This window comes from Rousettus aegyptiacus, unplaced genomic scaffold (genome assembly GCF_014176215.1).
Source record: "Rousettus aegyptiacus isolate mRouAeg1 unplaced genomic scaffold, mRouAeg1.p scaffold_m13_p_6, whole genome shotgun sequence".
Lineage (NCBI taxonomy): Eukaryota > Metazoa > Chordata > Mammalia > Chiroptera > Pteropodidae > Rousettus > Rousettus aegyptiacus.
The window spans coordinates 76,892,109-76,919,936 of record NW_023416309.1 but is presented as its reverse complement, the minus strand read 5'-3'; the positions used below and the strand labels follow the sequence as shown (position 1 = coordinate 76,919,936).

The 27,828-nt window shown below is 44.0% G+C and overlaps 1 protein-coding gene and 1 pseudogene across 12 annotated transcripts in view; one reads left to right on the top strand and one right to left on the bottom strand.

Moving 5' to 3' along the window:
* Positions 1-8,368, top strand: part of RAP1GAP2 (RAP1 GTPase activating protein 2) — a 195,371-nt gene extending 187,003 nt beyond the window's left edge. For 7 of the 12 annotated variants that reach the window (XM_036223723.1, XM_036223727.1, XM_036223725.1 and 4 more), the window contains 5 exons: positions 427-540; positions 759-876; positions 1,336-1,462; positions 4,546-4,622; positions 5,909-8,368. In XM_036223723.1, coding sequence (XP_036079616.1) covers positions 427-540; positions 759-876; positions 1,336-1,462; positions 4,546-4,622; positions 5,909-5,977 — 505 coding nt within the window. In that variant the 3' untranslated portion in view covers positions 5,978-8,368. Of the gene's footprint in view, positions 1-426; positions 541-758; positions 877-1,335; positions 1,463-4,545; positions 4,623-5,001; positions 5,041-5,908 lie in introns of all 12 variants that reach the window. The other 5 variants (XM_016138875.2, XM_016138876.2, XM_016138882.2 and 2 more) reach the window with 3 other exon arrangements.
* Positions 8,369-26,203: 17,835 nt separating this feature from the next.
* Positions 26,204-27,107, bottom strand: LOC107507637 (annotated as a pseudogene).
* Between the last annotated feature and the right edge of the window lie 721 nt (positions 27,108-27,828).

Sequence of the window (27,828 nt, the reverse complement as noted above, 5' to 3'; positions counted from 1 at the left end):
AGCAGTGGCCCTGCCAGAATCCCTAGGCCCACCAGCATGTGTACCTGGCTGTGGGGGTGGATGTCCCAGACACCACTCCATTCCCTCTGTGGCCCACTTTTGACCTAGCACTCTGCCAGGTGGATGGCCTCTGTTGGTTGCCGGTGGACTTGGGCTTGGGGGCGTCAAGCCAGGGCTCCTGCCTGGGAGCTCTTGGCTCTCACTTAGGAGCCTGGCACAGCCCCTTGCAAAGCAGGAAACCCTGTTGTCTGCCCCCACCCCACCCCATCTCGGTGGGGCGTGGGTGGAAACAGAAGTCCCGTTGGCCATGCTCTGGCAAGGGGCCTGTGCTGAGAGCTGGTGGTGGCTCTGGCTCTGGCTTAGCCGTGACGTAGGGGTTGGAGATGGGCCCTCAGGCCTCACTTTTCTTTATCCTCATTTCCTCAGTGACAGTGCATCCAGCAATCCCAAGACCCCGGATGGCGGACACTCTTCTCAGGAGATAAAGTCTGAGACCTCATCCAATCCCAGCTCTCCAGAAATCTGTCCCAACAAGGAAAAGTAAGAGTGAGGGTGGGGGAAGGGCTAGCTTTAGCCACTTGGAGCCCTGAAATATGTCTCTGCCCCAGGCATCGCTTGCTTTGAGAACTTTCTGGAGCACCAAAGCCAACAAGCAGGGGTGTGGGGAGCTGCTGGTGGGCAAGCTCAATCTCTGCATGTGAGGCCTGCCCTGCCCTCTGTCCTCGTGTGACCAGGGTGGGCCTTCCTGTTCCCTGCAGGCCCTTTATAAAGTTGAAGGAGAACGGCCGAGCCAACATCTCCCGCTCCTCCTCCAGCACCAGCAGCTTCAGCAGCACGGCGGGGGAGGGCGAGGCCATGGAGGAGTGTGACAGTGGGGTAGGTGTGGCCCTGTCCAGCCCTGGGGAGCAAGAAGGTACCTGGGCCCAGCCAGACATCTGCTCTGTGCATTAAACTAGCAGCTGTGGGCAGAGCTGCATCCAGGCTCTGTGGATAAAGGGGAAGTGTAGAAATAGGAGGTGGCCCAGTCAGCCGTCTTTACCCTCTGAGACCAGTTGTTGAGGGGGTCTCCCTGGAGTGACATAGGAGCAGCAGCAAAAGGTCGGAGGCAAGAATAAGTGGGTATCCCTCCCATGGGGTTCCTGGCTGGAAAGCAGAGGGGTCTGTGTTCCACGGGGCTGGCTCAGGGGCACTTCCTAGGGGGTGGAGGGGAGGTGTTGGAGCCAGAGTTGGAGGCTGCAGAAGGAAAGAGCTTGTTCAAGCGGGGAGTGGGAAGCAGGGGCTGCCCTGGGTCTGCCGAGGGTGGGCTGGCCTCACTCACCCGGCCTCTCTCCCCAGAGCAGCCAGCCATCCACGACCTCGCCTTTCAAGCAGGAGGTGTTTGTCTACAGCCCGTCCCCGAGCAGCGAGAGCCCCAGCCAGGGGGCAGCTGCCACCCCCATCATCATGAGCCGGAGTCCTACAGGTCAGTGGCGTCTGGCAGTATGTGCCATGTGACCAGGGGCAGGAGCTAGAGCTGTGCCCTGACCACCGTTTGTGGGGCGCATGCCCCAGGCATGCTGAACTGGCCAGTTTTCTCTCTAATGCCAAGCGGCGAGGCCTTTGAACTCTGCTAGTGCACTGCATCTGTTCACAAACCTTAAGAGGCCTGTGTTCTTGTCCTTGCCTTACTCATGGGGGAAACTGAGGCTCAGAGAATTCAGTGATTTGTGGAAAGAGATGGGATTGTGGGAGTCAAAAGCTGAGACTTTTCCACTGACCTCTCACTCCACCCATCACCGACCCAGGACCCCTCTGTCACAGTGATGGTCCTGAATATGCAAGGATGCGAGGTGGGGAGAGTGTTGCAGGTGGAGGGGACAGCGCATGGAAAGGCTGTGTTCTGGGACCGGACCTGGGTCAGTGTTGCTGGAGCTCATGGAGGGGACGGGAGGCAGCGGAGGCAGCGGAGGCAGCTGTCAGAGCGCCAGGCTGGGGCTGCCAAGAGACTCTGGTGAAGCCACTGGAGGGTCTTACGTCTTTGAAGGTTCTTAAGCAGAGAAGCATCATTTGGAGTTAGAGAAAGACCATTCTGGGCAGCTGCAGCTGGTTGAGGAGGAAAAATTGGTGGGGAGCAGGTACGGGAAGTGAAATCAGTGAGGGGTGATGGGCTGTGGATCTCGGGGCAGTGTCTGGAGCAATGCGAGAAGCTCGTGGATTCAAGATGTCAAGGAATTAAAATCTTCTGGGCTCAGTAGTGTAGGTTCAGGGGGAGTAAAGAGTCTGGACCTTTCCGGATTCTGTGATCCCTGCAGTTGGGCAGAGCAGGAGGAGCCAGCTCTGTGGAGAGGATGGAGGGTCGGCACCTGAGGGGCATCCAGGTGGACGTGTACGGTAGGCCTTGCTGGGCGTCCAGAAATCAGAACCTCAGTTTTGCCTTTGGGTAGGGCAGCCCATGTGGAGGCCGGTGTAGGACTCTGGAGCCTGGGCCCTAATCCTGGATACCCCACCTGCTAGCAGTGTGACACTGGACAGTTAACGAGCCTTTCTGTGCCTTAGTTTCCCCAAGCAAAAAATGGAGGGAGGGGAGTAGTTTCTATCTCATGGTTGGTTGTGTAAAGATTACATGAAACTTACAACTGTTAACCTAAGTGTTTGTTAAATAATAGGAATAGAACAATAGCATAATCAGTGGCCCTCAACTGGGAGTGATCTCACTCTCCAGGGCACATTTGGCAATCTCTGGACAAAACATCCTTTTGATTTTCAGGATTGTGGGAGGAGGGTGGTGCTGGTATCTAGCGGGAATGCTGCTAAGCATCCCTGCAGCGTGCAGGGCAGCCACCGTGGTGAAGAATTGTCTGGCCCCAAATGTCAATAGGCTGAGGTTAGAAACTCTAATTGGTGGAGACGCGGCTCAGGTGTTTCCTCTCACTCGGTTCCCTTTGGCTGCGCAGCTGTGGAGCTGGGTTCTAATCCTGGCTGCGACATGGACAGGCCCACCTCTCTGAGCCTCAGTTTCCTCATCTATAAAGTGGGATAGTCATACAAATTCCCTGACTTAAAAAAGTAAGGCTTAATTAACTATTGAAGGAATAAATGAAAGAATCTGTCATGAAGCTTGGCTCCTACTTGTTGTTAAATCAGTCTCAAAATAAATAAGGTTTTGATTAAAGGGAGATATAGAGAGTATGAAAGTCACCCAGAGAAGAAGGGGACCTAAAATGCTTCTGGCAACTCCTGCCCAGTGCTTACTGTACCACATGACCCCCTCCCCACACAGTATTTAACCCCAAGGGGCTGCCTCTCACCCTCGACCCTACAGAAGTCGTGCTCTGGGTACCGACAGAACCACTCTGGTCCTGCGGAGACCTGGAAACCTGTTTTAGGCTATTTGGCTGTATCTGTGGAGAGATGAGGTTGAGGGGAGGGAGGTGGCCTAAAGGGCCTATCAGTCTTCCATAATCTCAGACACTCCTACCGTCAGTCATTTCATACCTGGGCTCCCTGGGTCTCTGAGAAGGGATTGGTGAGTCACACAGAGGCGCTCGTGGTGCTGGGTGGAACCCTTTGATTGAAGCACGAGGACTAAGTCAGCGGCCTCCAGTCGGCATGTACTGAGCTGTACGTTCCCTCCCTGGGCCAGAGGAGAACCAGAAAGCCAAATGGCCCCCCTGCCAGTGGTGTGCTGGTAAATGTTTAACAAGTAGCTCCCTTGCCTCACACCCCATATATATGTTTATTATAAATATTACTGATATAAAGGATCTGAACACAATTTATAAGCAATGATAATATATACAGTATTCTTTACTATAAATCCCACATAGCCAATTGATGCTCCTAAAACACTTTTGTTGATGTTTGCTGAACCTTTGTATTTGTAGACAGCTTAAGGTTGCAGATGACAAGCAAGTGTAATTCCGACATGAGTGGTGATTGATATTATTTTGTCAGCGACACGAGCAACTTTGCAGAATCAAACAATAGTTTTCAAATACTGGAAGAATATTTACTCAGGTTTTTGTGCTCTTCATAATGTAATAGCTATAGATACAATACATTTTCAAGTTTAATCTATGTTATTAATATTTTCTCCATTAGTTTAACTCTAGACAACAAAATAAATCAAGCTCTAATTAGTAGCATTTGCTGATTTCTGTGGTATAAATAGTCCTACCTTGACTGATCTCAAGCTACCACTGTGATGTGGAGTTGGGAAGAACTACTGGACAGATACAAACAATGTAAATAAGCTTAAAAGAATAGGTAGTAGTAAAATGTAGTGAAATAACTAGGGAGTGATGACTTTTGAGTATTTACCTTTGTCAAGTGTCATTTATTTATGAACCTACATAATTTAATTTTTTAAAAATATGTGTAACAACCAGCTCACAACATATCTAAAAATTTAAGAGTTGGCTCTTGCGAATTGGTGCAAGTCTGCTAGAGTGCCTAGTGGAGGGGAGGGGGCCGCTCTCTCCTGGCCTCCCTGTCCAGTGCCCCCTCAACAGCCCCAGTGACCTTCACAGCCCCACCCTCTCTTCATGGCATTCTTTTTTTCCCCAGATGCCAAAAGCAGAAACTCCCCGAGGTCAAACCTGAAATTCCGCTTTGATAAGCTCAGTCATGCCAGCTCTAGTGCGGTAAGGATCTTGGGGTGTGGGGGTGCCAGGGGGAGCCTCCCGCCTTCTGCGTTCTAACCTCCTCCGAAAGCCAGCCTTCCTTCCTGGGGGCACATCACAGCAGTGGAAGGAAAGCTCTGGTCAGAACTGGGGACGATACTGTCAGTCCCTGCAAGGTGAAGGCATCAGCCTGGGGGTCACCAGCCACCTCTGATGTCCTGTGTGACAGCCACACCCTTGGACATACACAGATGTCAATTGTGAACTGTTGGCTTCTGGGGCCTCCAGTCCCTTCCTAAGCTCAGCAGAGAGTTAAGAACTAAGTACATGGAAGCTGCAGTTGGTGGGGATTATGTCGTTTAGCTTTTTAAAACTCTTACATGGACTTTTCTTGAAACAGGGTCACTAATGTGAAAGAGGAGTCCTTTGCCTGTCAAAGGTAGGTCAAGTGTTTGTCCGGCAATGGCCACGTGGCCTGATAACCTGAGAATGGCCACAGAGACTCTCACAGCTTGGGGGAGGGTCATTTGCCTCTTCGGAAGCCTCAGTGATAGAGAGAAAGGCAGGTGGCCTCAGGCGTGGATGGGAAGGGTTGTCCGATAGGATTGGGCCAGACTGACTGAGTCAGTCTCCCTGTCCTGGAGGAGGCTGGTTGAGGAGCAGTAGCCCAGAGCCTGCCTTCCTTCCCTGGAGGGAGGAGTCCACAGTTTGCCCCCTGGCCTTTCTGCTTCAGGCAGCCTGTCCCTCTTTGTGTCTTTGGCAAGGGCTCTGGGGTAAGATATATCTTCCCTGAGCACCCAGAGATGCCTTAGCCCCCTAAACATTGTGTAGGATGACCTTAGGGAGGACTTCTGCTTCCAGCCTCAGTCAGGGGAACGCGCGCTTTTCAGCAGAGCAGGACGTTGGGTCCAGCTCGCCTCAAGGCCAGAATTATTGCTGTGAAGTTACTTGAGACTCATCCGAATTCCCACCCTGCCATGGGGCTCCAGGGGTGTGAGCTGTAGTTGGAAACAAGGGGAAGCACAGAGCTGAGCCCATTTTGTACAAACCTGATCAGTGAAAAATCAGAAGAGAAAGTGGAAATGCTGACATTCACCTCCAGCTCCCATCCTGTACGTCTCATGCCTCTGTTCACCAAATTCATGTTTACGCCCAGCTTCTCAGGCTGTGTAAAGTGTGGTGCTCTTGTATTCGGCCCTCGCCTGTCCTAAGCACGTTCGGTGGGCTGTGGCCATGGGCACATGTGTTCTCCCGTCCTCCTTCACCCAGCGTTTGGTCATCATCTCCTACCTCTTTGTCTCCTCCAGGGAAGCCCCGATTCTGTCTCGGAGAAGGCTCCTATTCCAGCAGTTTGGGGGTGCCGTCCACTACTCTGACCATCACAGGCCTGCTGCCCCGCTGGCCACCTGCCCACCAGATCAGCTGTCTGTCCCAGTGTCCCGGCCTGGCCACAGCCCTGCCCAATCCTTCATCAAGACACCCTGACAGCCTCTTCCCATCTCTGGACAAGGCCTCATTCCTCCAGGCTCCCCGGCTCCTGACCGCCCAGTGTGCTGTGTGACTGGGTCAACTGTCATCTTGTTTTGTCTGCAGGGGCAAGAGTTGGGCAAGGGGGGTGGGTATCTGGCTGCTGGGGACTCAGAGGCCAGAGAGGCAGAGAGAGTGGGATGTGGGGAGCCGAGGCCAACAGCAGGACTGTGCCTGGGGAGGTTCAGCGCGGAGTCCTGGATGTGGCAGGCACAGCAGACGCATTTGGTGGTGGTGGAGAGGGCACTCTTCCAGAAGCCAGTGTTTGTAGCTCCTCAAAGATGTCCTGACAGAAATCGGCTCTGTTGCTCTCACATCTCTGGAGCTCCCAAAATCTGTTTGCTTCTGTGCTAGGAGCTTCTTGCCCACCTGCTGACACCGGGCCCGGGGCCACTTCCGCTTCCGTCCCTGCCGCCAGTGTGTCTTGAGCGGCCTGGCCGGTTGAAGCCGAGACAGAGCTGGGTGTGCGTGGGAGCCGGCGCCACTTTCTTCCTTGCCGGCCTAATTCACACAGGCCCCAGTGTGTTTGCTGTGGGAGGAGCCCTGTGTCAGTCTCTCCCCTTTGAGCAGATGTTTTTCCCATGAATGGGTGGGCAGCCAGGAGTGAGAAGGAATTCCCGGAGAGCAGAGAGCGATCCAGTGAGTGTCAGGGCCTTGGCTGAGTAGAACCTCAAACCCGAGGGCTAGGCCGGGATGCAGGTCTCAGCTGATTGTGGAAGTTTGTGAGAGAGACTTCAACCCACCTCTTAGGTGAGAGCTAGAGAGGTGAGGTGGGGGTAACTTGTCAGGTTTTGTCAGGCCAGTGTGGTGTGAGTATAGAACTTAGGTGTGGGGAAAAGGGAGCGTACTTCTGCATTTTACATTCCCAGCATCTGTGGGGGGCCCGGTGCTTCCTGGGGGGCTCTTTCCAGCTACTGTGCTCTTTGCCTATGTCAGAGCTTGATTCCCCAATCCTCCTCTTCCCCTCTCCCACTGTGGATCTGTAGGCAGTTGTCACATTGGTGGGATACCTGCCACCCAGTCACTAGCTGGCTGCATTTGGGGTACCGCCGCCCTGCACCCTCAGCCAGAGCCACCTTTACTGGGGTGAGCCAGCTCGTCTCTGAGGAGCAGCTTTCTCCTCACTTCTCACCCTTTGCAGTCTGCAGGTCATTTCTGCTGACTGGCCCTGGTGGGGTTTCAGGTGGGCATCCTCCAAGTAAAATATAGATCTGAAAAGCAGGCCCTTAGAGGTGCTGCAGCTTCAAATGTATATGGGGCCTCCGTGACCCTGAGGCTGCCAGGGTGACTCTGGCTGGGCTCCTGCTTTAACGAGCAGATGACAAGGATTTCCAATAGGATCTGGGCCTATTCCCAAGTCAAGGCACATAATAAATGTTATACTTGTTTTTGACTGATGTGACAATTTTCCCAATTGCTTTGGACATTAGAGCAAAACCTTGATCCTTTGTCCCTCACTCACGTGGACATTGCGGGACCCTATCTGCAGGCTGGCGGACCTCTCCCCTCACATTGTTTGGGAACTGTGTTTACTTAAAGTACTAGTCCAGTAAAATTTATTCTAGTTAGAAGGTCAACAAATGTCTTTAGCTTTTATTAAAAATCACTGTAGCAGCACCCATTGTTGGAATGAGGCCCGGGGATTCTGGCAGCATTCTGTTGGCTGGGTTTCTGAAGGAACTTGGAAGGTCATCCTGCATTTCTTTGAAAACAGTTCTAGAGTTCTGGCTCGCTTCTCTGGGTAGCTGGTGTTTACAGCCTCTTGGTGGTCGTGCTGTGTTGTGTCGTGGTCTGGAGGTCCCCTGGAGTTTCCAGGTCATCCCCACTCTGTCCTACTTGGAAACCTCATACCCACCTTCCCCTGCTGCTCCGGCTGCTCTCCCTGCAGCCCCCACCTCCTGGGAGGGTTTCTCTCCTACCTCTGAGCCAGGGGCCAGGATGGCTGGGTGTATCCAGGGCAACGGAGAGGCACAGTTGTGACCTGAGAACTGGTATCTACCCTCTGTTTGCTCATGGTAGTCCCTCCCTCTGGGGCCTGTGTCACCATCTCGAGGTGTCCATCCGATGGCTTCCATGCCCCCTGAGGTTCTAGGGCTAAAGGCGAGGAAGAGAATAAGAACTGTCTCCCCTCACCCCTCGGGACCATGGGCAGGCAGCTTGTGTTCCTGGACGCTGCCTCCTTCACGCTCCCCTTGTATCTTCTCTGGCCCCAAATGTCTTTCCTTTTATTGCTGCACCCAGTCTTGGGGCTCAAAGATTTGCTCAAGCCTCATCGGTCCTTGTGACTAGACTCCTTCTGATGGTGCTCATGCTGGTACTTAGGGCATTCTGCATGTGATCTCCTGGACACAGGAGAAGTGTTTCCTGGCATGTCTCTGGCTCTGGGAACTGCCTGACTCATAGAAGAAGCTGTGTTTGTCAGCCTCTGTAGGGCACCCATATGCCTCTGCTGAGTTGATGCTTAAAAACAGATTCAGAAAGAGCTCAAGATAGAAGGTCTTAGCTAGAGTCTCTGTCTATGCTAATGAATGGAAACTGGTATTCTTCGGGAAGTATTCTTTGGTTCAGCCTTGTTGGTATCATCTTGATGTCCTTGCTTTCCTGCCCCTTTTAGCAACCATGTCATCTTCCAGATGAGTAGCTGCAGCCCCAGTGAGGGGACAATAACTTGCTTGAGGTCACATAACCAGCTAGTGGCAAAGCTGGGATTAGAACACATAACCCAGGGCCTTTTCTTTGGCACCACCTACATGGTCGATTAAACAAATGACTGCATTTCCTGGGGCCCTGAGTTTTGTTAGCTGGTGTCTTGGCACTGACTGGGAGGTGTCAGCAGTCAAGGGTGCTGGCAGGGTCTCAATCTCTGTCCTTCCATCAGGAGGGATATCCTCTCGGATTTTTCAGTAAGGGCCCTGGGGTTTTGGATGCAGCTTGGGCAAAGCAAAGGAAGTGGGAAAGAGATTTCAATGGATTGTTCCTCAGAGACATCGGTTCTTCATCCCTGGTCTGTAAGGGGGCTAGAGGCCAGGACGAAGGTGCAATTAACCAACCCTCGGTTTCCCCTTTTTAAGTTAGGAAGAAAAGTGTAGAAGAAAACTCTTTGATTCTTCCTGATCCTTAAACAAAGGTAGATTCAAGTGACAAAGTGGGATGAGAGCCTGTTTCAGTTTCTTACCCTGACTGTTAAAGGTGCCGACACAGACACTACCTTCTTCATTCAATTCAAAGTCGACAGAGACAGTTCTGTTGTGGGGGAACGGTGGTGGTTCAGGAAGGTCTTATGGCTGCTGGTAGCCAGCAGGGACCTGGCCACTCAGCCATACTTGGGACCCCACGGCTCCTCCCCCAGCCTCTAGTCACTCCTTTCTCAAAGGCAAGGGTGAGTCAGTGGAGTTTGCCAAGACTCTTTCTGTAGTCCAGGGCGGGGGTGCTGGTTGGGGTGTACTTCTATAAGCTCTGATATCTGTTTTACCACCAGCCCCTTGCCCGCCCCACCCCACATCTCCCTCCCTTCAGCTTGGCCATGTGCCCTTTTGAGAGAAGAAGACAGCCCCTGCTAGGGCCAAGGACAGCAGAGCCCTGCCTAGTGAGAGGCTGTTGGGGCAGTGGCTCTGTCCTGTGCCTTACCAACCAGGGGAGAGGATGTTTGGCTGGAAGACTAGAGTTTAAATGCCATCGTCTTTGATTTTGTGACATTTCGCTTGGAGGGGTCAGTCCCCCACTTCCTACTCCTTAGCATGTGTGCCAACTCTCCCCTGTCATGGCATTCCCCTTCCACATTCCAGCCCGGGGGGTGCTGATGTTTAAGTGTGAAGAGATTCCCCTGCGTGATAGAACCTAAGAAGTGTAGCTTGGAAGTGATGATCCATGTGGTGATGACTTTTCTTTCTTTCCTCTTTGTGAGGTGAGTCGTAGACCCTGACTGCCTATGTAATGTAAATAGTGTACATTTAATTTATTGCTATGGTAGCATATTGTATTTGTTAATGTATAAAACAAATTCTAAAAGGTCAACAAATGTATATTTTGTTGCTTAAATGTGTCTTTGCAGAAATTGACAATAAATAACATATTTTGTGTCCATCAGTGTTCAGACTTCTTTGCTTGAGGCCCCAGTACTGAGCATCGCCTTTCAGTTCACCAGAGTTTGAATACCAGCAGCCCGTGGGCCATATCCTGTAGATATGTTTTAAAAAGTTTTAATTAGTTCCTGATGTTTAAAACTGACAGCCGTTAACATTTTTTTAAAAACCTAGAAATTTTACAGCAAACCTGAATTTTCTGCTTCTCTTAAAAATTAGATGCTGGATCTACCCCTTAGGAATGGGACTAATTGGTCAGAGCGCACTAGATCCTACCCCTTTGGTGGGACCTGAGTGTGCCATAGTCCCCACCATTCCCTATTGTCTACACCCGAAGCATTATTATTTGCTTGTTCTCTGTGGGCATCTGAGTGTGAGACCGCTGCTATACTGCTATTCGCTGATATATTTGCAGCCTAGGATTGTCTTCCTTCTGCATGCTTTTTTTCCAGATATCCAATTCACTTCTTCAAGAATTCTTTTACGATTACGTGCCCTCTCTCCTATCCTCTTTGACTCCTGAATGGCCACACCCTTATGTACATACGCTTTGTTTTACAACATTTGGATGTAAGTTTAGAAGTAATATCTGTATTTTTTTTTTTCCTTAAGAAATTTTAAAGCAAGGACCAGGCTTTTATTTGCTGGGACTTGGTTGTGTGATCTTTGGCAAATTACTTAACTTGTCTGGATTGGCATTTTCTTTTAGGTATAATTGGAAAAATAACTCACATGATGATAAAAAGTAAATTTATAATTGGAAAAGAACTTTGAAAAAATGACAGGTGTTATTCAATAATAATGGTTATTATTATACAAACAATAACAGCAGCTGAAACTTATTGAATGCTCACCATGAGCTTAAGTGTTTTACATATGCAGTCAGTTTTGCTATAACATGACATACTAGTTCCTAAAAAAATCAACACTATGCAGAATTGTGCAAATGGAAAAAATAGGGCTAGGCATATAACACAATCTTTGTCAGTGACATGTAAAAATAAAAATTTATTCACCACGCAATGAAAATGGTAGCACAGTTTTTACACATTTTAAATGACTAAGAAATATATAAATACTACAATAAACACAGCATTTTACTTTGAAACAGACCTGAAGTTTGACTGGGGAAGCGAGTGTTGGGAGGGTTGCCGCTTGTTATTGTGAAAAAGTGGAGTGGGAGGTTTTCTGAAGTCAGATGGAGAGCAGTAACACCAGACATGGATGGGCGTAGCTCAATATATGGTGTGCGGAGGTAGCTGGTGGATGTCTGAGGTGTGCGCATGTGGGTTTTGTGTGTTCCTATACAGCACAGTTCAGTTGGGTGCATTTTCTGTATTCCTCTACTATTTCTCGTGGAAGAGTTGCATTATCAAAGAGCAATTTGTTATACTCAGATTTTTCTTCTAATATATTAATTGCATTGGACCAAATTCCCATTTTTAAAACAAGTATTCCTGCAGAACTGTGTTATCTCATTTAGTCATCCAAACAACCCATCATTAAAGCATATTATCGTCCCCACTTCGTTTAAGAAATCAGAATCAAATTTTTTTCAGTTTGGAATCCAAATTTGATGCAGATCTACATGGATGTGCTGACTTCAGTATGAAGCTGTATTTCATACTGTGGCTTCCACATACAGAGCGATGCTCTGGAGAAAGTTCCTTCCAGCCCTCTTTGGTTTCTTTGTCCAGCTTAGAGTCAGCAGCATCCTGGGCGGCTGTCATCACACCCATGCTACGTGGTACCTCACCTGAGCCCATGGTTTCAGGCTTCCTTAGAGTTTTAGGTTCTGTCTGTTGAGTGAAGCTGCATGTTTTATACAAACAACCCATGCCCATCTGCACCTCATGGTTTGGCTGCTTCCTGGATTCAAGCCTTCTTCTAGAAGCTGGGGGATCACAGATTCCCCAGAGTCTTTGTGGAGGTTGAATATTTTCTGTCTCTATGGGTAAGTGCTGTAGGAGGCACAGACAACTTTCAGCTGGGCCAGTTCCTGTTCTTCCAAACTTTCACCCTCCGAGGGCCCTGCAGACTCACCTTTCAGTCTAGGTCTGTGTTCAGGTGTCCTCCACTAGATGAGGCACTCCTCCAGGTTAGGGGCTCATTTGTGACTAGGCCCACATTAGTGCAGAGGGAGGCTGAAACTCCCTTTTCCTTAGTTCCCTCTCTCTCTAATACCCATCCTCCATTGGTTTCTTTTGCTTGGTAGGCATTCAAATGAGAGAGAAGGCTTGGGCTAGACCCACTTCTACCCCTTCCTCAGCCCCTGCTCTAAGAAGTCCGCCTTGCAGTCTTTGGTTAATGGTATAAGAACTTGAAGCCCTGCGACCTCCTTGGTGTCCTCTCAACTCTCAGGATGTTCCTTATCTTAATCACCCCAGTGGGAAGCAGTGTCTGCTGCTCTTTGCTGCATCCCAGCACTTTCTCTTCACTCTGTGTCTACCCTCTCCTCTCTCCAGACCCTAACAGCAACAGGTCGTCTTGGCAATGTTAAGGCAACCACCATACCATGACCCATTGGGGGATGTGTTTGGAGGGCCCTCAATCTTGCAGGAATAAAGAGAGACAGGTCAAATGCTCTCCCTCCTTGTGGAGCCAGTCCTCCTCTTTAATTCCCTGGGGAATGAGGTGTTTTTTTTATTTTTTATTTCCCCCCATTTTATTGCTAGTTCCGATGAGATGGTGCCTCTCTGCAAGCCTGGTGAGACTCCATGGCTGGCTTCAGTGACTACAATGTTTTTCTGAATTTGAGATGTGAATTTGGTGGGTTACTGCTGTGGCCCTTTCAAATACCTGCCCTCAAACATTTAATGGTGTACATTGTGTTCTTATGGCAGACACTATGGGAGCCAAGGTTAGGTTCCAGAGAGGAGCTCTGAGGCGTGGTTGTGACACCTAAGGGTAGTGATCTTTGGAAAGGGGACATCTGGTATCCATTTCTTCAGACAGAATACCTGCTGAAAGCACCAGGGTCTGGAGAAACTTTGCAGATGGTCGTTCCCGAATTTAGACCAGCAACCCCATCCCAGAACAGGGTACAGCTCCCATCTGCAGAGGAAAGCCTTCTTCTCTAGCAGTTCAGCTGTAAGGTGCATAAAAATCACCCAGAGAGATCATTAACATGCATATTTCAGGCACCATTTCAGAGGTTAGAAATCAATTGGGCTGGGTGTGGCCCAGGAATCTGCATTTAATAAGTACACAGAGGATTCTGATCTAGTCTTTCACTTTGGCAACCACTAGTCCAGTCTGCAGTTTCTATGTAAGTCTCTCTTCTATCTCAGGTCCAATGAGAAAGGTGTGGGAAACTGTAAGGGTACAGGTGGGTTGAGAGATGCTGGTCCCCCCACAATGTCATGATCATTATCACAAATGTGGGAGAGATGTATGTCCCAGTAAGACACAAGTTCTTGCAGGAAAATGAACGAGAATCACTAGAGAGAACAGAATAGAGAAATATACATAAAACATGAAGCTTGTTAAGTAGTAGTTGAGGGTGGAAATGGATTATGGCTATGTGAATGATAAGGGCATCCTGTAACAAGAAACACTGGGAGAAAAGGTGAGCACCATGCATGAAACAGAAAGAATCTAGTGGAAAGAAAATCAAATACTGAGAAAATTGAAAATTAAGATACAGCAAGAGCCCCCTTCTCCAAACCAAAGCAAATTATTAGATTAAAGATGTTATGTGAGACTGCGGAAACCTACTTGCAACCTAGGAGCAAAACAGAACTGCTGGAAAGAGCCGAAGAGAACACCCATCGGTAAAGTGTTCCCTGTCACTAATGATGTTAAAGGCAAAATAACCTAGTAACTACAGTAGGTAAAGAATGCGGTTGATGAATTGACTCTATCAAGTGGAACGATAATGTGAAACAGCCCATATAAAAGAACTAGTACAAACAAGCTACAACATAAACTGCTCCACGTTAAACAAAAATGAATGATTTGATAGACACAGGCAAGACTGTATTATGGAAAGGTGCATTTATGAGAAAGAGGGTAGAAATCTTGCTCAAATTATTAGATCAGATAAATTTTATCCCCTGTAAGACATTACATTAAAAATTTAAATATAAGACTAAAAAGGAAGTATTTATAGCTTCGCTCTAAAATATCAATTGGCAGGCTTTACAAGAATTTATCACTAGTGAGGGATCTGAGGAAAAGTCCAGGAAAAATGGACAAGGCTCAGATGGAATCCAGTTATACCACTTGGATTGCAATGGTGAATATAATGGAAAAGATTTTAAGCTTTTTAATTATAGAATTTTCCACTAAGGAAGAGAGTTTCTAAAAACTGGAAAGGTTAAAATTCCAGCAGATACAAACATCTGCAACCTATTACAAGGACTCAGCAATGATAAAATTATCTAAGATTTTAATTCAGTGACTTATTATTGCCAGCCTGTATTTATTAGGATGACTTTGTTGCAGGGCTTGAAGCCAGATCAAGCTAGTTTAAGCTGAAAAAAAAGGAGGCATTTATTAAAAAGAGACTGGGTTGTCTGCTAGAATCCAAGGACAGAGATGCAGCTAAGCCACTGCAAGAGTCACAAAGATTATCAGCTTTCTTGCCTATCTCTTGCCTCTGTTTTTGGCTTTTCTCTGTGCCTCTCTCTATTTTCTTTCTTTTGAGTATTTTGTCTTTCCCTACGGATTTGCGATAATTTTTTTTTTTTTTATTTAGCCTTAGTCTCTCTTTGAAGACCAGCTGAGCTGGTCTTAGCACTGCCTAGACTGTGAGTGAAATGGACCTGGTCCTTGGAAAGTTTTTTTTTTCCCCCCCGCCAGTTGGCACGATATTAAACTTTGTCAGTAGAGGGTGCAAGAGAGACGTTGCTGGAGGGGAGGAGTTTTGTTTCTGGTTCTGCGGTGCTTGCTTGGTAAACTCTGCCTTACAGGAGCATGCTTGGGCTTTAGGTCGGGTTCCTGCACCACGGTCTGCTCTTCCAGCCCCAGATTCCTGCAGCTTCTCCAGGGCCCAGCTCCTGCAATGCGTGACAGCCAGCATCACTCAGTGGCCAGCAGCTTCTCTTGGTAACAACCTCTTCTTGTGCCATGTTGGTTCGTAACCTCGGAGTCCCGGGGGAAATCTGGAAATTGACCCCCATACGTGAGTGAGGTCAAAGAGAGACCGAAGAAAGAACAGACCACTCCAGATTGGTAGGTGGTAGTTTTAATAAGCAAGGGAACTTACTTACAAGGCTTGTTTTGGGCAGCCCCAACATGGGTAGCTCTCTATAACCGCCCACCAGAATCTTAAATGTTTCTATAGAGATTTCACCTTAGTTCAAGCATATAGTCAGTCCAGATGGGGGTCTCAACAACACATTACTATCTCAAGGCAGTGATCCTGGGGCAGCTTCTAGTGAAGGGAAGGCAGGCAGAATGCCCTTTCCAAGGGCTGGTGGAGGTAAGGAGCTTCTGATTGCTCCAAGGTCAACTGGCGGTCATGTCCTCTCGATGACCTCCTCCAACACTTTACCTCTTATGACTGGCTCTTAAGGTCTTACCTGTCCTCCTCTTTTGTTATGTGCCCTGAGCTCAGCAAGGGCTTTCACTGACATTAAGGTGGCTTGTTTGGTGGCTATCTGGCTGCAGATACCCAGGCAACAGTATAGGCACATGCAGAAACAACAAAAACATCAAATTAGTGATTTCCAAAATAAGTAATAACTTTTTAAATTAAGAGCTCCATGATCCAAACTATTGATTTATTAAGTCCCCTTGGTTAGGATTAGATCACTTGGGATATTGTTTACTTTTGTCTTTATGAAATTTAATAGAGGTGATTCATTAGCAGATTTATCAGGTATGAACATACAATATCCTGTTTGGGTAATGGCACAGGTGTTTCCTTGTGAGGTCCAAAGCTTCCTATTTTGGGGGACAGCTTTTTAAATTAGAGATATTTTAGTGTTCAATAAGGACAGTCTTTGTGGGCTCTCATGTAAGGCTTGCTGGGTGAATTTAGTAAGGGCTTCTATGTGTGTTATAATGTCCTCTAGACCAATGGAAGGAACAAAAATGGTAGCCAGATGATCACACCAGTGGAAATCAGAATGTATCCATCTGGACTTGAGAAGAAGGAGGTTGGCAATAGCTGTTACCGGGGGCAGATTCTCTGCTGTGCTGAGGGAAAACCCAGGTACGGAGCTCAACCACCCAGGTGGAAGCCATGGCCAAAGACTTGTGCCATGTAACTACTGGGTCCCACTTGGGGCTACCTGGTGGCGTGACCAGTCAGCGTCAGACTAGTTGCTATCCTTTAGTGTGACAGAATGACTGCATAATTCCAGTGATAGCCATTTCATATTTCTAGTGCAACTGGTTTTGTTCTGTTTAGAGTGGTGTTTTTGTTCCCAATGTAGGAGGGTTGCCCAGTGGGGCTCAAGTGTCCATAACCCAGGGTGGCCATATAAATCTCTCCCATATCTGATCAGTCATGGCTCAAATGGTGGTATTTTTAGGACCCCTTGGTCAGCAGTTTGATGGGCTGCTGTAGTTTGAGAGACAGAAAAAGAAACCCATGGTCAGTGTTACTGATAGTGTGTGGCACAGAACAGGTTTCTGGATCAGTGTTGAGAATATCAGATGAATTAAGAGTATGAGTCCCAGGTTGCTTTTCCTTAATGCACTACTTTAGGGCCTTCCAGTCCCCTCTGGAGTGGTGATGCCCATCATGGTAATTCCGACAAGCTGGAGAGGGGCAGCTGGCCCCATACCAAGCAATTGGATTTGTTCCTTTGCGAGACATATGTGGGCCCACTGAAGAAAGGTATTTCCATTGTGTGTCTATTCTGTGACTGGATATCATGGGAGCACAGAAGCCTAAGGTCAAAAAGATATATTTAAAAGGAACTTGTATGGGAAGGTCATTCCCTTCCAAAAGAATACACTTGTGGCCTGATCCTTAGATGTTAATGTGACTGCTGCTTTAGAAACCTGAAAGTATTTGCAAACCATGTATTTGATATGTGCTTAATATCCAAGTATGTAAGGAACTCATACAACTCAATAGCAAAAAAATTCTAAATAGCCTGATTTAAAAAATGGGCAAACTATTCTCAGAAGAATAGTTATGAATAGCCAGCAGGTATATGCAAAGGTGCTTAACATCACTAATCATCAAGGAAATGCAAATCAAAACCACAGTGACCTATCATCTCACACCTGTTAGGATGGTTATTATAAAGACGAAACATAAGTAAAGGGAAGAATGTGGAGAAAAGAGACGTCTTACTGATATTTTATAACATTGCTTTACCTTATTATTTAAATAGTTGCATAGAATTCTACTTTATGGATATAGGAGTTGTTATTTAATCAGTTTTTCAAGTCCAAATGGCGCTACAAAGAATATTCTTCTATGCATGTCTTTGTGTATATAGGCAAGTGTATATAGGATAAATGCCTAGAAGTGGTAATATTGTGACAAGGGGAATGTACATTTTGAATTTTGATAGGGTTTGCCAAACTGTCCTTCACATAAGCTATGTGAATTTACTCCTCTACAAGAATGTCAAACATCTGATAGGTGAAGTATAGTATTGCACTGTAGTTTTAATTTACATTTTTCAAAACTTGTAAGTGTGATTGAACATCTTTTAAAAGTTGCTTGCATTTCTTTTCTTGTGAGTTGTTAATGCCTTTTGCTGTTTTCTAATGGGTTGTTAGCCTTTTACTGGTTTGATTTTTAAATGTTAAGGAAATTAGTCCTTTGTCATTCATGTTGGAAGTATTGCTTCAGCTTGTTGTTGCCTTTTGGCTCTTTTTATTCTATTTTATGCTGTGTAAAGTTTTTTATTTTTTATTTAGTCATATTTATGTCACTGATCAGAATTGTGTGACATGGCTACCCCTGAATACAGGGAATCTAGAAAGAAGAAAATTATTTCTGGGCACATGGTTCACTCCCTTCCACCACCAAAATCAGGGCTTATTAGTGAGGAAGAGCAGGAGAACGGATATTAGGGAGGCAACTAGCAGCACCTGCCAAACCAGTCTTAACGGTTTCATGGTTTAATAGCTAAAATATAAAGGCTTTCCTTAATCTAAGACTATAAAATTTTTTTTCCATGTGTTTTTAAACTTTTATGATTTTTTTTAAAACAATTTTTTGTTTCATCTGGATTTGATATCAAGGGTAAAGTGAGGTAGAGATTCACTCGTTTTTCTCTAGATGGCTAGCTAATTTCTCAAGCACTATTTATTGAATATCTCAATGCTTCCTCATTGATTGGAAATGTCACCTTTGTCATTTATTTAATTTTCATACATAGGTTCATAGCTGCACTCTCTTACATTAGTCTATGCTAGTCCCAATTATTTAACTTAATGTAACTCAATAAAATATTTTTTTTAATATCTGTCAGAGTTGGACTTCTGTCCTCCATTTCTCTGATTTCCCAGACCCCCGCCCCCTAGTTATTCTTTATATTATTATTTAAATTAAAATAAAAATTTTAATTTAAAGAATTTAGATACTACAAGTAGATTTAAAAGTAGTCATCTTACTTCACCCTTCCCACTCTAGATTTTGCTACCCAGGGGCACCAGGGGCAGTCACTTTTAACTCCTTAACCATTTTCCCCCTGGTTGTTAAAGACGATGTCTAAAACTGATCATTCAATAAATAGCTTGATAATATGTGCATTCTGCTATTTATTGAATGATCAGTTTTAGACATCGTCTTTCTCTTAGGACAGATACGGAGTTAGTTTTCATAGCTTTCTTCCGTTTTTCATTTCCCCAAAATGTAACAGTATTTTCAGTTATGTGAGCAATCAGGGTTTACTAGTCATTATAATGATATAAATTTTGTTCACGATAAAGATAAGTAGAATTTCATTTTCTTGTTCAGTTTTGTGTCTACTCCCCCCCTCCCCCCGAGAGAACAGTTACCTCGATTTTACTTTGCCTACTTTCTTTCATATGTAGACTAGTTTCTTTCCTGAAGATCTTTGCTTTGGAACCTCCTTTTATCCTGGCATGGAGCCCTTTGTTTTTTGCTTCATCTGGCCTGGTTGCTTTCTCAGCCTCCTGTACAGCCGTTATCCTGGGACTTCTGTTCTGCCGCTCTCCTGGGTTAAATCTGTGACTTTTCTGGATCACATGAACTCCTTGTTAATTTACTCCCTGATTCTGCTGGAGCTGGTCCCCCAGTAGCTTCTAAATAAGAATGGGGGACAAACTTTTTGAGTCCTTTCTTACCTGAAAATATCTCTGTTCTGCCTATAATACTAGATTATTAGTTTGGCTGGAATTTCTGGGTTGAAAATATTTATTTCTCCAGAATTTTGAAGGCATTGCTCTACTGTCTTCTAGCAACCAGAATAACCATTCTGATTCTTGAGCTTTGATAGTTGATTATACTGTATTTCTTTTCTGGATGCATTTATCATCTGCACATGCAGTTGATCTGAAATTTCTTGGTGGTATATGAGTCCTGGTGTGAGTTTTACATAGATTGCTTTCATTGTTTTGGGCACTTAGTGAACTTTTCAGCCTCGATGTATGTGACCTAAGGTAGAGAAATTTTTATTTCTTTGCTTTTATTGCAAGTTTATAATCGCATGTAAATTTAAGATCAACTTTTCTAGCCCCCCCCCCCCCAAATTTTTTGAATTTTTATTAGGATCACATTAAAGTTACAATTTAATTTAGGGAGATTTGGCATCTTTATTATATTCAGCTTTCCTGTCCACAAACAGGGTATATATATCTTTCTATTCTTTCCAGTTTTCTTTTATGCATCTCAGTGGCCTATAGAAGAAACTGAACATTTCTTGTAAAATTTATTTATATTTATTTTTCCTTTTTTTTTTTGCTGCTGTTATACATGGGAGCTTTTTATTCCCATTATATTTTCTACCCAGTTCTTTGCATGTGGAAACATTATTATTTTTGGATATTTTTGCCCCAGCCAAATTATGCTATTCCATTATTGTAACTAGTAGTAGTTTCCAAAGGACTTTATTTTTTTCAAGTATACAATTCACATAGCCTCCCTATTACACATTTTTGCCATCCTTCTTCCAATGAAGGGGATCTTTTTCCTCCACATCTTTTAAGTTTTTGATGCTAGCAGAGAGGAAAGTTATAGTATTCTTTTTCTTTTCTTTCCCCTTATTTATCTATACCTACACACAACACATTCTACACCCAAAAATATCTTTCTTCCAGATAGCTTACTGAATTCTTTAGTTTTTATTGGATTTTTTGATTTTTCAGGTATAAATCATTTCATCTGAAATGATATTTTCTTTCCAGTTTTTACTGTCCTGCTCTCTGTAAGGTCTTATAGCTCAGTCAGGCTCTCCGAAACATTAAATAAAATCGATGAGAGCAGAAATATTTGTATTCATCTTGACTTTACTAGGAATGCTTCTGGTGTTTCACACATCATGAAATTGTGGTTTCTGAGCCTTTATTAAATTAAAGTTTCTTTAAATCTCTAGTTTACTGAGAATTTCATTTTTCTTCTTAAACTCAGTAATCAATGTTAAATTTTATCAAGTGCCTTTGCTTGTCTAAGGATCTGATTGATCATTGTCATTGTGCATTGTTCTCTTAATATAATCCTGTACTTAATCCAATAGTATTTCGTTTAGATCCTTGCATCAAATGCCTTCACTCGTGAGAAAGCCTGGCTGTGGGAGCGGGTGCCTGGTGGTGGTGCTGGTGGGTAGGACTATTTTGCTTCTTGTTGGGTGGGACGGTAGGCAGAATCATCCTTTTTTCTGAATTTGAGAAATGTTGGAAGAACGGAATTTTGCTTTTAAAAATGACGCTTGGTACCTTTGCCCGTCAGCCACTGGATGGCGCACAGAACTCGTGAGACAGCGGGCGGCACAGCGCGGGACAGAGCGCCGACCTCCTGGTCTTTTCATTAGTTGGTTCTGCGGAAGACCCGCCTTTCCGGTCTCCTCATTGGCTATCGGCCTCACCGTTCCTTCTTACTTTCTTTTTGTTGACATAACTCCTTTTTTTCGGTCTTCCCAGACCCGGCTCAGAGTACATTTCCCCTGCCTGGTCCTGCCCGGTGGCTCGGTTTGCTTCTCTCTGCTCTCCCATCAACCAGTGTTTACAGAACACTGCTGTACTTGGTGGGTGCCGTATGAAGTGTGTTTTGCGCCCGAAAGCAATGAACTCTAGAGCGGGAAGGGACTCCGGACTACCTGACAGGGCAAATAATTTTGGCTCTGTAGTGGCACAATATAACTCGGTGGGTCAGATAGCAGTGATGGGTTTATTATCTATAGGTGGGAGGGAAAGAGAATGGAAGGTTGTGATTTGGAGACAGAGAAATGCCCTGAGTAGCTAGTGAAATCTGGGGCAGACAGGGAACACTTGCCCAGAAGGCAGCTGTTGAGTTCCCGTATCCTAACCAAAATTCTTATCTACACCCAATCCTTAAGAAAACAGTGTGGAATGCAAGTCTCCATATTAACTTCCACCCCGACTCAAGCAGGTGATTTCCAGAAACAAAGGATAATTAAATAGGGAATCTCAACTACAGACAAAAGTACATACATTAAAAATCACCAGCCATTTCAAAAGCACGAAATCCATGAAAGTGTGATGATAAACAACAGACAAACAAAAAGGAGAAGCTTGCCAAGGAAATAGACCCAAAAAAGCATAAGAACAGGATTTTAAGACAAGTATAACAGTATCTTCAGAGAAATATGGGAGGGTAGCACATCCATGAAACAAACAGTCATTATGTAAAAGTATTGATTAGCCATCGTGCAAATGAAAACTGTAATTGTTAAAAAGTGAATAAATGGCCCAAGTAGCAGAAAGGACTCAGCCAAAGAATAAAGTAATGAGGTAAAAATCAAGCTGATGATTTTTCCTAAGACATGACACATTGGGATAAAGAGATGTGAAATATGAAATGTTCGAGGGCAAGTGGTTCACTTCCAGCTATGACCCTGGGTCAGAGGGTGGAAACTAAGCTCTGTTTATGAATGCACAGAGTTTTCGCAGCTAATTTACTTTTTGTATACAGGAAGCCCAGTTCCAGATCTCACTGACATGAGTCCTCTAACTTTAACGCCTGTGGCTATGGGAGTTAAAATTCCATCTCCTAAAGTTCCCAGTAGTCCCAGCCACCACCGATTTAACTCCTTACTGCTCAGGGTTGACTCATCACTTCTGGCATCTGGTTGTTTTTCCTTCTAGGCTTTCAAACTTGACTATTTTCAAAATTAAAAGTATATTATCCAGATTTTCTATGTTTTGGAAGGGAAAAAGTGTTTCCCACATCTGGTCATTCCTCCCATTTAGAAGTGAAATAAATCAATGGCAAATCAAGCTTTTAGATCATTTAAAATTAAAAAAAAATATGAATACTTTCAAACTTACAATAAAATTTGAGAAATAATTCTAGACACATAGGCACTCCCTACAAAAATTAATGATATTAATTTGTTACTTTTTTTGTCATGTCTCTCAAAAAAATGTTTAAAATGTTATGGATACTACTAAAGAATTATCCCAATTCCTTCCCTCCCATTCTGTCCTCTTTCTCAAAGGAACCATTTTCCTGAATTTGATGTGAATCATTTTCAAGCATGTTTGTATTTTAGGAGACAGTTCTTAAACTTGTGGTCTCAGGATATATTTACGCTTTAAAAAATTTTGAGGACCCCGAAACCCAAAGAACTTTTGTTTACATGGATTGTATCTACCAATATTGCCATATTAGAAGGACATTTAATATATTTATTTATCAATTCACCTTAAAAACAGTGATCTGCCTATTATATGTTACCATAAGTAAGATTTTCAATGAAAAGTAATATACTTTCCAAAAAAAATATTTAGTGAGAAGAATGGCTTTTTTTTTTTCAAATCTTTTAACTATCTGGCTTAATAGAAGATAAATGGATACACATTCCTGCTTTTGCATTTATTCTGTAGTGATATCTTATTTTGGTTGAAGTATATAAAGAAAATCTAGATGTATAAATACTTGGCAAAGGGAGAAATATTTTAACAGCCTTTTCAGTTAACTGTGGATATTTTTCTATTATACTACATCAAAACTTGAGAAATGGTAATTTCTTAAAGGTCAGTACCAATGTGGAATCTGATACCAATCAGTGAACTTTTTACCTTGTATGACATTAAAATCCATTGGTCTTTCTTGCATTTTGAATTGATCTTTGTTACATAATGCATTGGTTATTTGGAAAATATTGGCTCACTGAATTATCTGAGTTGTGCATACCTTCCAAATGTTAGAACATTTTATTATATATTGTTGATATATTTTATTATATGTTGTTGAATATACATCTATATATATCATCATCGTCATTGTCACTGGTCTGATCAGAAAAGGTCTAAAGTATTAGGAAGCTGTCAAGCTCACCATGCTGGATATGAATTTTCTAAAATTCTGATATTTGCTTGAAAGCTCAAATATTATCAGCAATGGATGCTGTCAGTTGTTATCCTAACAGAGATAGGCTCACTTCATTTGTTTTTGAGGCTATCTGCTAAGTACTCATCTGAATAACCATTGTTTGTCAGTCAGTTGTTACTTCAAATAAAAACTACTCCTGGATCAGGACACAAATGTTGCTGAAGCTAGAGCTGTAGACCCCAGGCACTCTGGCTTAGTTGGCACTGAAGCCATGGTGGCTGCTACTTTGGATCCTTATGGTAGATTTGTTAGACATGGTTTCTGAAGAAGAGAAGGCTGCTGAAAGCTTGAGAGGCTGGAGGGTAGACCTGAGAGGACCATAGCAGCTATTTGTATAAGGGGGCAATAGGCTGGGTTCAGTCCTGGAATGTGACCTTGCAGGTTGGGAAGGGTTGAGTTTTAAAAACATTGAGACCTCCAATTAATCTATGACAAGAGAGGCAAGAATATAAAATAGGGAAATGATAGTCCTTTCAATAAATGGTGTTGGGCAAACTGGATAGACACAGGTAAAAAAAAAAAAATCCAGACCAGTTTTTTGCACCATATGCAAAAATAAACTCAAAATGGTTTCGAGACTTAAATGTAAGATCTGAAACCATAGACCTAAAACTCCTAGAAGAACACATAGGCAGTAGACTCTTTGACATCAATTTTAGCAATATGTTTTTGGATATGTTTCCTTGGGCAAGGGCAAAAAAAGCAAAAGTAAATAAATGGCACTACATCAAGCTAAAAAGCTTCTACATAGTGAAGGAAACCATCAACAAAATGAAAAGAAAACCTACTTAATGAAGATATTTACAAATGATATATTCAATAAGGGGTTCATATCCAAAAAATATAAGGCATTCATACAACTCAGCATCCCCCCAAAACAAATAATCCAATTAAAAAATGTGCAGATGGCCTATGTAGACTTTTCTCCAAAGAAGACATACAGCTGGCCAGAAAACATGAAAAGATGCTCAAAACCACTCGTCACCAGGGAAATGCAAATTAAAACCATACTGAGATATCACCTCACACCTGTCAGAATGACTATCATCAAAAAGTCAATGAATAGCAAGTGTTGGTGAGGATGTGGAGAAAAGATAACCCTTGTGAACTACTGGGATTGTAAATTGGTGCATCCACTATGAAAAACAGTATGGAGATTCCTCAAACAATTAAAAATAGAACTGCCACACAACTCAGCAATTCCACTTTTGGGTATTTGTCTGAAGAAAACAAAATAATTCAAAAAAATATACTCAGCTTTCTTTTGATTAGTATTTTCTAAACATGTCTGTTTCTATTCTTTCAGGTTTTATGTATTATATTTTCAGTGTGTCTTTCAAATACATATATCCGAGTTTAATTTTTAAATCAATCTGTTAAATGTTCCTATTAACTGATGAGTTAGGTCTATTTATATTTATTATAATTTTGTCTACTTCCCTCAGTAGAGTTTGAGATCTTTATTCATGTTTGTAATGCAATTTGAGGCCCCTAATGGGCATTCAGTAATCACCAATTGAGTGAATTGATGAATGACTGAATAAACATCAAATCAGTTCAACTCTTCCTATCAAAGTCAAGGTCAAATGCTGGTTCTGCTGATTGATCTCTAAAGGATTGCTTTGCTTTCAAACCACCACAATCCAGGGACTAACCATCTTATCAGTTACTGTTCACTTTCTATTTATTGCATTTTCACAGGGCAGGTTGAAGCTAAGTAGAGATTGGGTCTCATAATTACCTCCTCTTCTTCTATGGCCTTCACCACTGCTCCTGTTCATAAATTTTTGTTGATATGCTAGAGAGTTTTCTTTCGAGAGAAGGGTGGAATTGTTGCATGAAGAAGAGATGAGAAGTGAGAAGCCACATAAATGAAAGACAAGATAGACTTCCCAAGGAAGAAGACTGACATCTTTCAGAGAAAAACAATGCAAGAAAAAGTCAAGAGAGGCAGTATTGCTTTGGAGCTCAAGAGATAAACGTCAACCCAGAGCAAAGGGGAGGAATCTTTTTACTATTTTTGTCTAAACCACAGGGGCTGTGTTCAGCGGCACTGTGGGTCAGTACTGAAGCAGGGAGCTCCACTTGGCAGTGCTTCAGGCAAGGGGAGGCCTCACCCAGGACACCTTCACTGGGGGTGGCACAAAGAGTCTTCTGTAAATAGCTTATAGGCAGTAGGCTCCTTAGAGAAGGCCAACATGAGTGGATGTGTGTTAGAGGACACAAGTGACGTCCCCAGGCTATAACTGGATGTATCTGGATAAGGCTGGGACTGAGGTCTTGTGTCAGGTAAGTTGAAGGATTTGATCCTGCAAACTTCTAGTATTAGTGTTAGTGTGACCTTATTTATTGCCATGGCTTGTGAGGTCTGGGGGCCGTTAGGTTACACAAACATGTCTTTTCTTCATCACCGTTATATGAGCTCATTCTAAGCTAGAGCTATGTCCTAATCACTCCTGTGTCCCCCATAGGATAATGCTTTGCACGTGGTGTAGGAAATTCCTGGTCTTCACTTTAATGCCCTTTCCAAAAGTACCCTCATGTCAACCTCTCTGGGAAGCCTTTCCTAGGAAGAGTTTTCTCAGAGCCCCATGCATGTCCTTGTTCCTCAGGCTATAGATGAAAGGGTTCATCATGGGGGTGACCACAGCATACATCACTGTGGCTACAGAATCCTTCATGGAGTAGGTATGGAGGGGCTTCAGATATACCATACAAAGAGTGCCATAGAAGAGGAAGACCACAGCCAAATGAGAGGCACAGGTGGAGAAGGCTTCGTACTTGCCAGAGGCTGATTGTATTCGGAGGATGGCTTTGATAATCCAGACATAGGACATAATAATGATCCCTAAAGGGGTGAAGAAGAATAAACAGCCTGGATAATCTGCACTGTGTTAGTGACTTGGGTGTTGGAACATACGAGACTCAGCAGGACATTTATCTCATAGGAGATGTAGTGGATCTTCCGGGACCCATAGAAGGTCACTCTGGTCATGAGGAAATCACCCAACAGAAGGAGAGGAGCAAAATACAGAGCCCAAGGCTCATGGGTGTGACATAGTGGAGGGCACGGCAGATGGTCATATGCTTTATTGCCAAGATGAAGTTTTCCAGGGTCACCAAGGAGACAAGGAAGTAGAGCTGCATCAGATGCCCCACATAAGAGATGGCTTTGTTCTGGGACCGAAGGTTCACCAATGTCATGGGGACTGTGTTGGTGACAAATAAGGGGTTAGTGAAGGAGAAATTGGTCAAGAAGAAGTACATGGGAGTGTGCAGGCATGATTCAGAGCCGACGGCCAGGATGATGGAGACATTTCCCACCACTGTGACCAGGTACATGGATAAGAACATTTAAAATAGGACCCTCTGGTCTTCAGGACTCTCTGAGGTCCCTGGGAGCAGGAACTTGGAGACCCTACTGTGATTGCCTCCATCCATTTCCTCACTGTCTGCATCATTAGCACCAACAAACATTAAGTGTACTCAGTTGAATAAGAACATTCAGATAAGCAGTCAGCTATTGTCTTAGCATTAAAACTAACAGTAAATTATATATATATATATATATATATATATATTACATAAGCAACAAAGTAACAACTGATATAAAAGCATTACATGGAAAATCTTTTAATCTGGCATATTCAATATTATAGAAATAATGCCTATGTCTTATTTTAAATTCTCTCATCTTCCAATACTCTTGAAGTGCATACAGATTAGTATGTTATGTTATGATATTGTATAGATTTTAAATATTTAAAATGGTATATGCATTATAGGAAATGAATATTGCGCTATTGGACAAAGGGGAAAAATAAAAATATTAGAAGGGAAAAGAAAAAATTATCACTTGCTGATCAAATGATCTAACCCAAGACAGTCAACTGAAATACCATTAGGAACACAGAGAGATTTCAGTAAAGTAGCCATTTACACCCATGCTAATATTGCTCTCAGCAGGCCATATAGTGAGTGATTAATACTGTGCTGTCCGAACACTGGAATTCAAGTGTGAGTGTTGCTACTCTCTAGTTGTGAAACTTCAGGCAAGTTACCAGAGCTCTTTAAGACTCTTTCTTTATTTGAAAAATAAGTCAGGTATGGATAAAATTAAGTAATAACACAAAGAACTTGTATGCAGTAAGCACTCAACAAATATCGA